At 41.7% G+C, this 14,206-nt stretch overlaps 1 protein-coding gene across 1 annotated transcript in view; it reads right to left on the bottom strand.

Moving 5' to 3' along the window:
* Positions 1-11,703, bottom strand: part of LOC136876540 (juvenile hormone esterase) — a 45,992-nt gene extending 34,289 nt beyond the window's left edge. Inside the window, exon 1 of the mRNA XM_067150579.2 lies at positions 11,513-11,703. Coding sequence (XP_067006680.2) covers positions 11,513-11,695 — 183 coding nt within the window. The 5' untranslated portion in view covers positions 11,696-11,703. The remainder of the gene's footprint in view (positions 1-11,512) is intronic.
* Between the last annotated feature and the right edge of the window lie 2,503 nt (positions 11,704-14,206).

Below are 14,206 nucleotides of genomic sequence, written 5' to 3'. Positions count from 1 at the left end.
TAAAGTATAAATGGGGTGTTGTAAAAATTATAATCATGGAAATCAGTAAGTTCTTGTATTGAAATGAAATATGGCTTAGGAAGAGGGCTTAAGGTGGGGCTGAAGGGTGCGGGAGAAAGTGTAATTGTCTTGGAAAAGTACCTTTGATTAAATTTAGGATTGAGTTTAGGTTGGTTGCATTATTGTTTCTGAGGAAAGTGATAAATAGATCGAAGAGTATGTTGGGTTTCTCTGAGATTTCATTGAGATTGTGACTGGCATTAAAGTATTGGTCTAGGTGTATGTAGTAATTTTTGTGAATATATTGTATTGAAAAGGTGGAAACATTTACGTTATTATTATTATTACTTATATATTATTTTCAATACGGACCAAAAACATGAAATTCATAACCATCAATGCCTTAGGAGAAACCAGCATGGTAATGTTATTTCATTTAGTGTGCAAGATGTATGAGACAGGAGAAGTCCCATCCGATTTTCGGCAGAATGTTGTTATACCTATTCCCAAGAAAGCCGGTGCTGATAGGTGTGAAAACTACCGCACTATTAGTTTAGTATCTCATGCTTGCAAAATTTTAACATGTATTATTTACAGAAGAATGGAAAAACAAGTTGAAGCTGAGTTGGGGGAAGATCAGTTTGGCTTCAGAAGAAATGTAGGAACACGTGAAGCAATCCTGACTTTACGTCTGATCTTAGAGGATCGAATCAAGAAGGACAAGCCCACATACATGGCATTCGTAGATCTAGAAAAGGCATTCGATAATGTTCATTGGACCAGGCTATTTATGATTCTGAAGATGATAGGGATCAGATACCGAGAACGAAGAATTATCTACAACCTGTATAAAAATCAGTCTGCAGTGATAAGAATCGAGGGCTTTGAAAAAGAAGCAGCAATCCAGAAAGGAGTGAGGCAAGGCTGCAGTTTGTCCCCTCTCCTTTTCAGTGTTTACATAGAACAGGCAGTAAAGGAAATCAAAGAGAAATTTGGAAAGGGAATCACAGTCCAAGGAGAGGAAATCAAAACCTTGAGATTTGCCGATGATATTGTTATTTTATCTGAGACTGCAGAAGATCTCGAGAAGTTGCTGAATGGTATGAATGAAGTCTTAGGTAAGGAGTACAAGATGAAAATAAATAAGTCCAAAACAAAAGTAATGGAGTGCAGTCGAACGAAGGCAGGTGATGTAGGAAATATTAGATTAGGAAACGAAGTCTTAAAGGAAGTAGATGAATATTGTTACTTGGGTAGTAAAATAACCAACGATGGCAGAAGTAAGGAGGACATAAAATGCAGACTAGCACAAGCAAGGAAGAGCTTTCTTAAGAAAAGAAATTTGCTCACTTCAAACATTGATATCGGAATTAGAAAGATGTTTTTGAAGACTTTTGTGTGGAGCGTGGCATTGTATGGAAGTGAAACATGGACGATAACTAGCTCAGAAAGAAAGAGAATAGAAGCCTTTGAAATGTGGTGTTACAGAAGAATGCTGAAGGTGAGATGGATAGATCGAATCACGAATGAAGAGATACTGAATCGAATTGGTGAGAGGAGATCGATTTGGCTACATTTGACGAGAAGAAGAGATAGAATGATAGGACACATCTTAAGACACCCAGGACTTGTTCAGTTGGTTTTTGAAGGAAGTGTAGGTGGCAAGAACGGTAGGGGTAGACCAAGGTATGAATATGACAAACAGATTAGAGCAGATGTAAGATGCAATAGTTACGTAGAAATGAAAAGGTTAGCACAGGATAGGGTGGCATGGAGAGCTGCATAAAACCAGTCTATGGACTGATGACTCAACAACAACAACATTGTAGTTAGAGGTGTATCTTTATTAATACGTTCACAAAAACTCCTCCAGCTTTGACGTTTTCGTTCTTTTAAGTAACGTTTCACTTTGGCATTCGTCTGTTGGTACAACACATAATTATTCCAAGTAGGTTGGTGTCGGTACTGGGCAAAAGCTTGCTTACGCTTTGCAATCATCAATGAACATCCTCGGTCCCACCAAGGGGTTGGAGGTCCTCTTTTAAGAGTGTATGGGTGCTTTTCAGGTATTGAAACGTGGGCGGCAGAATTTATTATTTTCAGGAAAGCAGTATAGTCTTCTAACGGGGTTAACGGAGTCCACAATAACTGGAGATCGTTGTCGATTTTAGAAGTGTAGGCGCACCAGTCTGCAAGTTTTGTATTCCATTTGGTGGATGGGTAAATAGTGCATGGTGAGATATAAAGAGTATGCAACAAAATTTCAATCGCATAATGGTCCGAACCGATGACATATGGCAAAGTTTTCCAAGACACTGTATTCAAGAGTGTAGAAGAACACAATGTAACATCAACAGCAGAAGGACGCTGTCCAAGTCGAGGGACGAGAGTTGGAGATCCATCATTTAAAATAACAAAGTTAAATTCGTCGAGGGTGTTCAACAGGGCAGTACCAGCAGTATCGGTGAACGCACAACCCCAGGCTTCACAATGTGCATTCAGATCTCCACATATTATGTATGGCGGGTCGAGTTGTGATATCAGTGTGTACCATTCGTTAAGCTCAATCACACATCGAGGAGGGCAATACATTGATAACAGGGTAAAAGGCTTGGGAGGTAAGTCTATCCGTACAGCTACGGCCTGGAAAGACGGCACTTGTCTAAAATTCAGATGGATCATCTTATGTCGTACTTGAGAGGAAACAAGGAGAGCTGCTCCACCGTAACCATCCACACGATCATCTCTGTACACTCTGAAGCCTCTAAACCGCACCTCCAGATCTGGAGATGTCCAACTTTCAGATATGGCAACGACAGAAATCTGCCTGTCATAAATCTCCTTTAATAAACTGTCTTTGTTAGCTGTCAAAGAATGAGCGTTCCAGTGTAATATTTTTAGATTAATTGCCATTGTTAATGCACCGAGAAATCATTTCACGTAATTCTTCTGACGTTGGAGGGCCTGTCGAAGATGAGGTTATTCCTTGTAGAATATGTACAATAAGATTGTGAACATTGGATATTAAGACATCCACCACAAAAGGAGAATTAGTCTTTGAAACAGAGTTATCCACGGTCGTTTGGGAGGGAATACGATGAGGTTGAGGTGGGTAGGGGTTTTGTCTGATGGGGCCTTGTGGAAGTTCATGAGGGGAATAAAACAGAGGTGGTTGCTCATAAGCACGGGAGACAGGTGGTGGGGCTAGGCGAGGTTTTTTGAAGGCAGTAAATCTATTAGAGCGCTGCGGTGGGAGCGAGGGAAAGGTCCGCTCATCTGCGATGGGAAGGGTTGATCCCACTACCTCTGCGTAGGGTCGGTGTTCCAAAACGTTGAGTGCGTCCTTGAAAGGAATATTCCTAGTAGCTGATAGTTCGTTCACCTTCTGCTGTTTAGAGTATTCTGGACAATCTTTACTTGTGGCAGTATGTGCACCATTACAATGTACACACACTAATTGCAAGGATGAGCACTGTTCTACAGGGTGCTGATTACCACATTTAGCGCATCTTCCTGTTGAACGGCAATATAGCTGAGTGTGGCCAAACCGTAAACACTTAAAACATTGGCGTACAGGAGCAACGTATGGGGTGACCTCACACCGCATACCGTAAATAGACACACTGTCCGGCAAAAACTGGGAATCGAATTGTACTACACATGTCTGAAGAGGGATACTCTCTTGTGTGCCACTGTGATGGATTTTCTTCATCATACGGCGTACCCTGAGAATGCTAATCGGTGAACAAATGTTTTGTATGAGCTCTTCGTCACCTAGACTGACATCAACATTACGGATAACTCCTTGGCGAGTAATTACATGAGCTGGAACATAAGCTTCCAATTGTTTCTCAGCAAACAGGGAGGACTCTACAAGTAAGTTAGCAGCGCGAGCTGTTTTAAGGTCAATCTTGATTCTGTTCCGTCCAATGGGGCTAATGTTCAAAATACTAGGCCTAAGTGTTGGTAGACTACTGTAAAGCAATTTCCCTAATCACATTGGATGAAATTTTCCAATATTGCCTGCCTTACCATCTACGTAAATATAGAATGGACCAGGAGAATCGTCCTTGTATCTATTGTTTTTGTTGTTCGCATAGGGGGAGGGACGCATGTTAACTGTACTCGAAAGTTTATCTGAAGATAGCAAAGATGGTTTACCTCGTAATTCAGAAGTGGGTGTCGCTAACTTTTTTTCCTTGCTGTGTGGCTGGTGATCCATCTGACGCTTCTGAACTGAATTGCTTGGACGCTCCATTTCTACGTCGTAATTCTGGTCTTCATTGAGGGTGAGGAGAGCTGCCTTCAGCGTAGAATGTAAAGAAGGCGTGGGAAAATCCGCTATGGCATTGCTCGGTTGAATAGGGGGAGGGCCTCCCTCCCCGTATGTTCCACCGTCCATCAGTAAAACACTGTTCACTTATGTACAATACACTGCAGTAAACTGAAAAAGTATGAGATTCGTAACACAAACAAACAACGTTTACTACACTGTGTTCCGATTGCTCGAGTCAAATGTGTAACCACTTGCGAGGAGCGCAGCTAGCACGACCTGCCTGGTGCGCTCACGAAAGCAGACTGTGATGTTTAAACTCAAGACCTTCGGATTTCGAGTCTGATAATATGCTGCTTGCGTACAGAGGGGGCTTAATTATGTGCTACTTATCTACTGTATCCATAAGAATACGATGTAATAAATCACGATAATGTTAGTAAAAGTTCACAGTGGCCTATGCTGATCAGTCCATTGACTTGATCGGTTAGAGCAGTGATCGCCATGGGAACTGCCCCGAAGGCTTGCACGGGGCTGAGTGCGGAGAGGAGAACAGCGGGGACGTGGAACAGCTGGATGCAGTCTGAACAGTTTTACACTGTGAAATACGAATATTGAATACCTATAATTTCTTATTTCAGACGACTACCAAATGAGTGGGCCGTGCGGTTAGGGTCGGACAGCTGTGAGCTTCCATTCGGGAGATTGTGGGTCGGCAACACTGAAGATGATTTTATGTGGTCTCCCGTTTTCACACTAGGCAAATGCTGCGCATGCATCTTAATTAAGGTCACAGCCATTTCCTTCCCACTCCTATCCCTTTCATATCCCATCGTCACCATAAGACCCTCCGGCTCGATGGCTAAATGGTTAGCGTGCTGGCCTTTGGTCACAGGGCCCCGGGTTCGATTCCCGGCAGGGTCGGGAATTTTAACCATCATCGGTTAATTTCACTGACACCGGGGCTGGGTGTATGTGTCGTCTTCATCGTCAGGTCGCCTGCGGCCGTCAAATCAAAAAGTCCTGCACCTGTCGAGCCGAACATGCCCATACGCCATTTCATTTACCATAAGTCCTATCTGTGTCGGAGCGACGTAAAGAAAATTGTACAAAAAAATAAAAAGTATTAGTCGCAGACAAGTAGCGACAAGGGAGACAGTGTCTAATTATTGTAACCTTTAATTTGACATACATTTACTTATTTTTAATGGCGGACTGAGTGGCTCAGATGGTTGACCCCAACTTGACAGGTTCGATCCTGGCTCAGTCCGGTGGTATTTGAAGGTTCTCAAATACGTCAGTCTCATGTCGGTAGATTTACTGGCACGTAAAGGAACGAGGCGCGCGGCTGTGATCTTACATCCGGGAGATAGTGGGTTCGAATCCCACTGTCGGCAGCCATGAAGATGGTTTTCCGTGATTTCCCATTTTCACATCAGTCAAATGCTGGGGCTTTACCTTGATTAATAGGGCTCGGATGTTTAAGACTTAAAAATAGCCCACATAAGTAAGCAAATATGACCTCAAAAGTGACAAAAGATGGCCCCAAAATATTAATCTAAATATGGCTATTTTAAAATAAATTATAAATCGAAGCGGCAATTCCTTTGATACATATTTGTTAGTCCGCCTCTGTGGTGTAGTGGTTAGCGTGATTAGCTGCACCCCCGGAGGGCCGGGTTCGATTCCCGGCTCTGCCACGAAATTTGAAAAGTGGTACGAGGGCTGGAACGGGGTCCACTCAGCCTCGGGAGGTCAACTGAGTAGAGGTGGGTTCGATTCCCACCTCAGCCATCCTGGAAGTGGTTTTCCGTGGTTTCCCACTTCTCCTCCAGGCGAATGCCGGGATGGTACCTAACTTAAGGCCACGGCCGCTTCCTTCCCTCTTCCTTGCCTATCCCTTCCAATCTTCCCATCCCTCCGCAAGTCCCCTGTTCAGCATAGCAGATGAGGCCGCCTGGGCGACGTACTGGTCATACTCCCCAGTTATATCCCCCGACCAAGAGTCTGAAGCTCCAGGACACTGCCCTTGAAGCGGTAGAGGTGGGATCCCTCGCTAAGTCCGAGGGAAAAACCGAACCTGGAGGGTAAACAGATGATGATGATGATGATGATGACATATTTGTTAAGTAAATTAATTATTCTTACTTTCATATTGAATTGCTGCATATTAAAACATGTTTGATTCCATATACACTCCTAATTTGTAACACTACCTATAAAATACTAAGTTCGCCGCTAAGATTATCAGATCACACAGCATTTTAGAAGGCAAAACATGCTTGCACTCTGCATTGGCGGTCAGAAAAACGAGAAAACTAGAAATCATTCTTTAAAAAAAAAGATTTTGGAACGTTTAAGCTCAAATGCGTTAAAGTTTAAATTGAGCACCACGAAACAAAATAAGTAGATGTCCTTCAATACATTGTGGTAGAAAAATATGTATTGCAGTCTGCACCTAAGGCTACATGTTTTTGAAACAAAACAAAACAAAACAAAACAAAACAAAACAAAACAAAAATGCATGATTTCACCAACGCTACAAGTTCAGAAGTAAGTGAAAGGAGGTTGAGGTTGTAATATCTGAACAAAGACAAGTGAGCGATTGCCAGAAGTAATTAGCTCACTGCTGGTATGGGTTTTTCAGGATTATTTTTCTGTCTCTACCTGGGAGACCGGGTTGCTGACTACAGGGGGTGGAGTAAAAGATGCAGTGAGGTCTATGACCTTCATTCTATACAACGGGTATTCCACTTGTATTAAATGCACTTGTGATACCGAGAAGCAGTTTTGCAAACACTAGTTCGCATTCGGTAAGGTGAAGATGGATTTTACACAGCTACAGTTGTCGTCAAACCGCCAAAATTTGACCGAAATATGACGTTCCTACAAAAATATGACCTTACGACACGAAATATCCGAAATAAGCATTTATATGACAAATAAAAATCACTTAATTGTGGTGATAATCACCTGATTTGCAACAAAATCCAACCAGGCGAGAAAATACAGACAAAAAATAAATATGACTTTTCCTAAACATCCGAGCCCTATTAGAGCCACGGCCGCTTCCTTCCTACTCCCAGGCCTTTCCTATCCCATCGTCGCCATAAAGATATATCGGTGTCGGTGCGACGTAAAACAACTAGCAAAAAGTAACAGAACTACTGTGGGACTACGTTCCCGCATGTCGGCATCCCGAAAACAGTAAAAAAAGGTCGTTAGTGGGGCGTACAAAAGAAATATTATCATTAGTTTATTTTTGAATTTAAAATACATAGGATTACCAACCAGCCAACCAACCAAATAAACTGATTACAAATTAATGAAACAATAATTGGTATGTATCCGAGAAACACATTCTAAGATATACCTAGTAATGATTAATTGTACAGTACATAGATCTAATGAATTATTCCTGATATTGCTCTAAGTTATAGAGTCAGTGTTGGTACATGAGGTAGATTTGGACCAGTTTTACGGCTGGCTGCGTTGTTGACGCCGTATTCAGTACTGCGTGTTTCTACAGTAGTGCGGTGTGTTTCGTGTCGATGAAGCGGTGTGTAATAAAACGAACAGAAACAGCCAGTACCTGAGCTAGAGCAATTAATCTACGCAGCTAAAGCACCCCGACCAGGGAAGGATTCGAACCCTTGCCCACTGAAGAAGGCCAGGCTGACCACTCAGCTAAGGAGCCGTACATTACATGGAATTATATTAAAAGAAGAAATTTCTTTATAATCAAGAAGAAAAAGATACATTAAAATTGAAAAAAACAAAAATTGCAAGACAGTTAAAAATTACTTGCGCGAATTGTAACGTAATAATTAAATTCAATTACATAGAAATTACTATAAAATTTACTAAAAATAACTCGTAATATTTCCTTACGTGTAGCCTAACATACTACTGCAATCGGAGTCATATTCAAATCAGAAAAGATGCGAAAAAACAGATCTAAATAATTCAAGATTGTAGCTAAGGCGATTTCAGAGATATAACGACATTGGTAACATTAACATGTATTGAGATGACAGCTTATTCTGACTCCTCCTACAGCACTTGTTCAAGAATTTCTGGTTACGGAAACATTTTAAATGCATAATTTGCAGATTTTTTTTAAAAGTAGTACCAAATGTTATCACTTTTATGCTACTGGTGGGCGTCTTGTACAGAATATGTGGATGATATGTAAAATAGAACACGTGGACCAACATTCATATTCATAGGATCCCTCCCCTACTCACTTGTATACGTCTTGGTTGATTAATAATCGTAAGGGAAATCGTAAATGTTACGATTTTTTTAACCAAAAATCGAATTCCTCCTCTTTCAAATCCCGCTATCATTTTAAAGCTCTAAACGCCAGATTTACGAGTAAAGTGTAGCGGTTCGGCCACGGCTCCTTCTCTCACACTGGCTTCCAAGCTCTTTCGGTCTACTATTACAATAATACCGCTGGAATATATTTACCTTGTAGTGGGCCTAGGCTGTGCGTAAGAGGAGAAAGATATCTGAGGGAGAAATTTACAATGTAGGGCAGTTTTAAAGCAAGTAGGTTTCTTAAAAGTTTCAATTGCTTTTATCTGCCTTTAAAAAAATCAGCTCTTTGCCATGCATAAAATGCTCCTTTCGACATAATTCTTATCGGATTCACCTGAAAGTTTCAGAGAATGTTTCAATATGTATAGGAATTAAAAGTAGTTCTGTACTTTATTATCAGTTGAATCATCACCATTTTCATTTCCCGTTTCCAGCTTCCCGGGTCGGGTTGTGAATCAAGGACCTCCATCGCTGCCTGTCTCTCCACCAATCTTCTCCATTTTAAGAACATCTTCTGGTTTTCCTCCCCTCTTCTCTATGCATTCCCACACTGAGTCTGTCCGTCTCTTTCGGGGTCTTCCTCATGGTCTCTTTCCTTTTAACTTCCCTGAAAAAGCTTTTTTTTTTCTTTTTTTGGCACTCTCTCTTCTCCCGTTCTCATCATATGCCCACACTACTTTAGCTTTGTTGTTTCTATCCTGTCTTAAAGTTTCAAGATTCTTGTCCTTTTCCTTATCTCTCCCTTTCTGGTCTTGCCCTCCATACCTCTGAGCAATTTCATCTCCGCTGCCTCTATTCTACTCTCCTCTCGTTTTCTTGTAGTCCACTATCCAGCTGCATAGATTAGTATGGGTGATAACAGGCTGAATATAATACTTTCTTACATTTCTTCGGGACATCTTGGTTCCGCAAAAAAAACCTTACACTCTGGTAGCAGCTGTTTGCTTGCTGTATTCTTTCCCCAGTTTCCTCGATTATCTTTGCACCTTCTGTGATCACACTTCCCAAGGACTTGAAACTTTCAACCACTTAACCACTTCAGTTGAATGTTACCTTCATAGTTTTACTCCTGAAATAGCACGAAACCAGATTTTTGTCTATTGTTAAATAATGTTATTAGTTTTACATCCCACTTACTACTTTTACGGTTTCCGGATACGCCGAGGTGCCGGAATTTAGTCCCGGGGGAGTTCTTTTACGTGCGAATAAATCTACCGACGCGAGGCTGTCGTATCTGAGCACGTTCAAATACGACCAGACTGAGCCAGGAGCGAACCTGCCAAGTTGGGGTCGCAAGGTCAGCGCTTCAACCGCCTGAGCCACTCAGCCCGGCATGTTTTGCCTATTGAATGAATAATGAAAAATTGAAAGAAAAAGTGATATCTCCAATAGTTTATACCTGACTGCAAAACCCAGAGTTGTTCGTAAATGTATAAGTATTTCTGACAAGTCTGCCAAATTATAGCCCAGAAAAATGAAAACTGTGCCGCTACATATAAAATTATTTGTCAATACCTTTGCAACCAATTAACTAAACAACACTAAATTTTGGGAGGGGCTATATCTTATTAATATGTGCTTGATTTTTACTTTGTTTCGGTAAGCAGTGTTGCCAACACAAAAATATTTTATCCGCCAAATTTTAGTTAAAAGTCCGTTAAATTCCACTAAATTTCGAAAGAAATCAAAGTAGCATATACCGGCTTTTTTTATAGAGGAAATCAACTCGTTACTCACAAGTTTTAGAACAAGGTATCATTATCTTCTCTCCTGTAACTTCATATGAAGCCATGGTATCATGCCTTTTCGAAATATCTGATGCCAATAATTCATGATCACTGCAACTTTTGTTCACTGGTTTCAATCCTGCTCGTATAAGCAATAGCGGTAGACATTCAACATTTTTTACCTAATACCTAGATACAATTGGCTGACAGCTCTTTCAACAACAACATGTATGTATGTATGTATGTTCAGTCTTCAGCCCTAAGGCTGGTTGGATCCTCAACAGCTATGCCATCAGCTATCATAGATGGCCTAGGCATCACTGAAGAGGCATACTAGGGAAATGAGGAGTGAGGTAGTTTCCCGTTGCTTTCTTCACCAAGCCAGAAGTTGCTATTACATATCAGTCTGCCAAGCCCACTGAAATGCATGCACCAACCGACCCTATGAGCAACGTTTTCACACCATTCATAGCAGGGACTGGCTGCACAAGGAATGGCATTACTAGCATCGCTCATACCTCAGTCACTTTCATATTGTCAAAGCCAAGGATAAGACAGAGACAGATCAACGAAAGTAACAAAATTGCTCTAGCCCACACCAGAAGAGATAGTCCACTGTAAACACTAGGTCCTGCCAACAAAGGCATTCAACAACAGCATTAGACCAAAATCCTAACTCTTTCAGCGCAGGCAAAGAGATTTTCCGTCAATTTTGCAGCTCACCAGCAAGGCACATGAGATTTTTTTTCTTTTTTTTTTGAAAGTTTCTTCACTTTCATCACAGATTTCATTGTTGTTATAGCCAAGATATGTTTAAGCAAATTTATATTTTTTAGTATTTACTGTCAAAATATCACCATAGTATCTCGGAACAATTCCTCTGGTGATATGGTCCCCAGAGTTCGACTGGAATGATTTATTGATTCTCCAACTTTTTGACAAAGAGGGTTTTTACTTTTTCTCCTTACGATAAAATATGATGTTGTTACCGCTGAAAACTGTTCACAGAAGTTTAAAAATCCGTCAAAAATTCCGTTATCCGCTAAAAGGAAATTTTATCCGCTGTTCCGTATAAAATTCCACCAAATTTAGCGGATCATCCGCTGAGTTGGCAACACTGTCGGTAAGTGGTAAATTGTCTATAAGAGCTCGTTAACAGAAGTACTGTGCAGTGGCAATTGGTACTCACCCTAAATCTGAGGTCTCCCACTGGAGGCTTCGCGAAAGGTATACCTCGGAAGGCGAAGATATCTTTCCCGTCTATAGTCTTCATGATACTTCCCCGAAGCTGCCCTTGAGCTGTGCGGACGACGAGGTCGTCAGCACTCGCTGCTACCTGCCACCACAAGACACAAACCAGTAGACGCCACATGCTGAACAGACACCAATGAACTCGTGCGGTCCCTATTTATGTTCAAGAACAGCATGACATCACTGAGTGTTGTGGTTGGTCGCGGGAATCCACCGGACAACTACGTGCCCTAGTGATAGGCTACTAAAAGTTTCCTCCTTGACATAATAATAGCGGAAGGCTGATTGATAGTCATATTCAAGGAAAGACAAGTAGATATTCGGTAAACGGTTCCATGGAACCTGATATGATAATGTTATCCATCATTTCTTCCTTTCGTTCTCTCTTTCTTAGTACAGTCATCCTTCAAATTCCCATGCGTTCGTTCCGTGAGCACCGCTTTTTGTGGGAATAAAAACTGGCAGATTCAACTAGCATATTATATATGAATCGGTTATTTATGAAAGGGCATAAATCAAAAAAGTCAACTGCTCGGAAATAGCAAAGCATCACTTATAAACCTTCCCCATCATCATTGATGAAAAATAAGTTGGTTAACATTTTTCGCCTCAAACTTGGCAAGTTTTCACGATGAAAGTTCGATCCTTAACAATGTATAAACTTGTTTGAAGAATACTTAACTTGTGCTTTTTCATAAATGAACCTGTATATTTTTCTTTTAAATAACTTAAATAATATCACGCTCACCTTTGCCGTGTAGTGGTTAGTGTGATTAGCTCCCACCCCCGGAAGCCCGGGTTCGATTCCTGGCTCTGCCACGAAATTTGAAAAGTGGTACGAGGGCTGGAACGGGGTTCACTCAGCCTCGGGAGGTCAACTGAGTTCGATTCCCATCTCAGTCATCTTCGAAGTGGTTTTCCGTGGTTTCCCACTTCTCCTCCAGGCAAATGCCGGGATGGTATCTAACTTGAGACCACGACCGCTTCCTTCCCTCTTTCTTGTCTATACCTTCCAATCTTCCCATCCCCTACAAGACCCCTGTTCAGCATAGCAGGTGACGCCACCTGGGCGAAGTACTAGTCCTCCTTCCCAGTTTTGTCCCCCGACCAACTGTCTCACGCTCCAGAACACTGCCCTTGCTTGGTTTTTCCCTCACCCAGGCGGCCTCACCTGCTATGCTGAACAGGGGCTTTGTGGGGGATGGGAAGATCGGAAGGGATAGACAAGGAAGAGGTAATGAAGTGGTCGTGGCCTTAAGTTAGGTACCATCTCGGCATTTATTGCAGGAGAAATAGGAAACCACGGAAAACCATTTCGAGGATGGCTGAGGTGGTAATCGAAACCACCTCTTCACAGTTGACGTCCCGAGGCTGAGTGTACCCCGTTCCAGCCCTCGTACCACTTTTCAAATGTCGTGGCAGAGCCGGGAATCGAACCCAGGCCTCCCGAGGAGGCTATTGATCACAGTAACCACTAAACCACAGAGGTGGATTCTATTCTTATTTAATTATTTATTTTATTAATAGTTTATAGGGATCACACCATGTGGTTTATGGCAATGCCCTTTAACGGATGTGACTTTACAACACTTCCAAGAAACTAATTACAGTGTCATGACCTTAGGCATTTTCCTGAAGAAGGAAAGGTAATCGGAAGCTTCTTGCGATATACTTTTGCTTCCCGCGGAGTTAGTAATTGGCCTGATATTGAAATTCCAGAAATCACACAATGAACAGATATAGTGCACACGGTTTGTTAGCAAGTCTTACTTTCAGAGTTGTGCCCAGTTCTTTGGGTCAATGGTCAGCGTGCTGGATTTCCGTTGTGAGGTTCCAAGTTCGATTCCCGGCCAGCCCGACGATCTTTTAAGCCATATGTACGCTGACGGCCTTCAGTTCTATATAGACTCCACAGTACAAGATCTTTGCGAATATATCGACTTATCAAACGCAGACCTACAGGGTGTTCGTGACTGGTCTGCTGCTCACGGCCTGAAATTGCACCCGCAAAATCAAATCACAACTATAAGAAACCTCCGTTGCCCCCAGAATAATCCTTCCAGTTCCTTTTGAATCACAAGTGAAGAATCTCGACGTTATCATGGACGAACTCATGATTGGTCTGTACATGTCTTAATATCTGCTAAAATCTTAACCAGAGATACATTTGTTTATATAAATGTAAACGTCCCTTTCTAATAAAACTTAAACATAAATTAATCGAAGCTCTTGCAATGCCACATTTTGATTATGTTGTTTTCAATTATGTTAGGCCAGAATTGTCCTAAGGCTGCAGCGCGATCTAAATGGATGTGTGAGATACGCATGCACTTTAAGAAAATATGACCATATGTCGTCATCCTTCCTAGAATTACAGTGTTCGCGACTTTCTTCGTGTTTCCATTACTTTTCGAATGATCATTACAGAGACACAAGGGCTCAAACATCAAACCTGCCCGACATTCCTCACCATCGAACTGCCACTCATTTTGTGTGTCTGCCGAATGAGAATGGAACCGTTTACCAGACGACGTCAGAGGAATACCAGCACAGTGGCATTTAAAAGAGCGTTAAGAGGTACAGCAGGATACGAGTGAACTGTACAGTTCTAGTCTTTCAGTGATTGTGTTAT

The sequence above is a fragment of the Anabrus simplex genome, chromosome 6 (assembly GCF_040414725.1).
Source record: "Anabrus simplex isolate iqAnaSimp1 chromosome 6, ASM4041472v1, whole genome shotgun sequence".
In the NCBI taxonomy this organism is placed as follows: domain Eukaryota; kingdom Metazoa; phylum Arthropoda; class Insecta; order Orthoptera; family Tettigoniidae; genus Anabrus; species Anabrus simplex.
This window is presented reverse-complemented; position numbering and strand designations above follow the sequence as displayed.